This window comes from Terrapene carolina, unplaced genomic scaffold (assembly GCF_002925995.2).
Source record: "Terrapene carolina triunguis isolate 2854851 unplaced genomic scaffold, T_m_triunguis-2.0 Scaffold29552, whole genome shotgun sequence".
In the NCBI taxonomy this organism is placed as follows: Eukaryota; Metazoa; Chordata; order Testudines; family Emydidae; genus Terrapene; species Terrapene triunguis.
The window spans coordinates 1-1,277 of record NW_020693903.1 but is presented as its reverse complement, the minus strand read 5'-3'; the positions used below and the strand labels follow the sequence as shown (position 1 = coordinate 1,277).

At 68.7% G+C, this 1,277-nt stretch overlaps 1 protein-coding gene across 1 annotated transcript; it reads right to left on the bottom strand.

The window, feature by feature from the left end:
- Positions 1 to 71: 71 nt before the first annotated feature.
- LOC113409098 (solute carrier family 27 member 3-like) lies at positions 72 to 1,076 on the bottom strand. The gene is made up of 2 exons (XM_026662690.2): positions 948 to 1,076; positions 72 to 530 (listed from the first exon to the last, which is right to left on the bottom strand). Exons 1-2 carry the CDS (start codon positions 1,056 to 1,058, stop codon positions 354 to 356), a joined length of 288 nt encoding a protein of 95 aa, XP_026518475.1. The 5' UTR covers positions 1,059 to 1,076; the 3' UTR covers positions 72 to 353.
- Between the last annotated feature and the right edge of the window lie 201 nt (positions 1,077 to 1,277).

Below are 1,277 nucleotides of genomic sequence, written 5' to 3'. Positions count from 1 at the left end.
GAGAGGGCCGAGCTCCCGGCTTCCAGCCCCCTGGGGCAGAGGAGTGGGGTGTGCGCAGGGGAGGGGGGGCCAGGAAGTGGGGGGGTGACAAACATGGGGCGCAGGGGGTGGGGGGGCACTGGAAGGACCAGGGGCTGCAACGTGGGAAAAATCCTGCAGCCACCTGAGCCCCATTCCCCCCCCGGGGGCAGGCAGCACCCCAGAGCCCTGGCCAAGAAGCGCAGCTCCCCTGAGCACCCAGAAGAGACTACAGCTCCCAGCATGCAATGGTGCTGAGCGGTGCATGCTGGGACTCGTAGTCTCCCCAGGTGACCCCCAGCCAGAGGGAGCCCGAGGCAGGTGGGGCGGGGGGGTTATATCCGGACAGCCCCCGAGACGACGCCCTCCCAGAGCCGCGGGGTCAGGGGCACGTAGGCCCCCGAGGTGTCGTCAAGCAGGTACAGCGGGTCCGGGAGGCGCGTGGGGTCGCAGCCCTCGCTGGCCAGACGCACCTTGTGCTGCTTGAAGGTCTGTGTCATCGCCAGCTGGTCCTGCCGGGGAGGGGAGACGCGTCAGAGCTCAGCCGGGGGCTGCAGGGACGGGGGGGGCCCTGCTGGAGGCAAGGGGGGGATAGGGGTGTGCAGGTGCCAGAGGTTGGGGGCTCCTGCTGGCTGACACCCCCCCGGCCTGGATTCCTGGGTCTTTTCTCAGGTCCTTTAAGCTGCCAGAATCCCTCCCCCAATACAGCTTCACCAGCCCGAGCTGTTGTGCTGGGTGCTCTCAACACGCCCCGCCCCAGAGTCAGCCGCATCTCAGCCCAGGTGAGAGATCCCTCTATAAACAGCCAGCCTGCCCCACCCCAGAGGCAGCTGCAACTTTCTCCAGGGTGTCATTTCCAAGCCTTTGACGGGGAGGCCGGTGGTGTTTGCACTCCCCACCCCATGGTCCCGGTGCCCAGCGGGCGTTACCTGCACTCTCAGGAAGCGGGGCCGGGCGTAGGGGGGCAGGAACTCCACCACGTGGCTGTACAGACAGGCCCCATCCAGCTCGCAGCCCGGCCGCAGGACAATGGCGGCCATCCCAGCCCGGCCCTCGTACCCTGGGGGAGAGGGGGAGCAATGAACACCGTGGGGGGGGGGGGCCCAGACTGTGCTGGGCGGGGGGAGGAGACAGAAGGGACAGAACCTCCCCCACCCCGACATTCTCCCACTGGGCTCCAGGAGGCAGCTGTACCCCCCGCCCCGGCTTCCCGTTTTCCTGGGGAGCCCCTGGCAGCAGCCTGCGGGGGAGGGGGCAGC

Coding starts and splice junctions, on each gene's coding strand:
- LOC113409098 (XM_026662690.2), bottom strand. CDS start 1,058: ATGGCCGCCATTGTCCTGCGGCCGGGCTGCGAGCTGGATGGGGCCTGT. Junction 531..947: donor CCCGCTTCCTGAGAGTGCAG/GTAACGCCCGCT, acceptor CCTCCCCGGCAG/GACCAGCTGGCGATGACACA.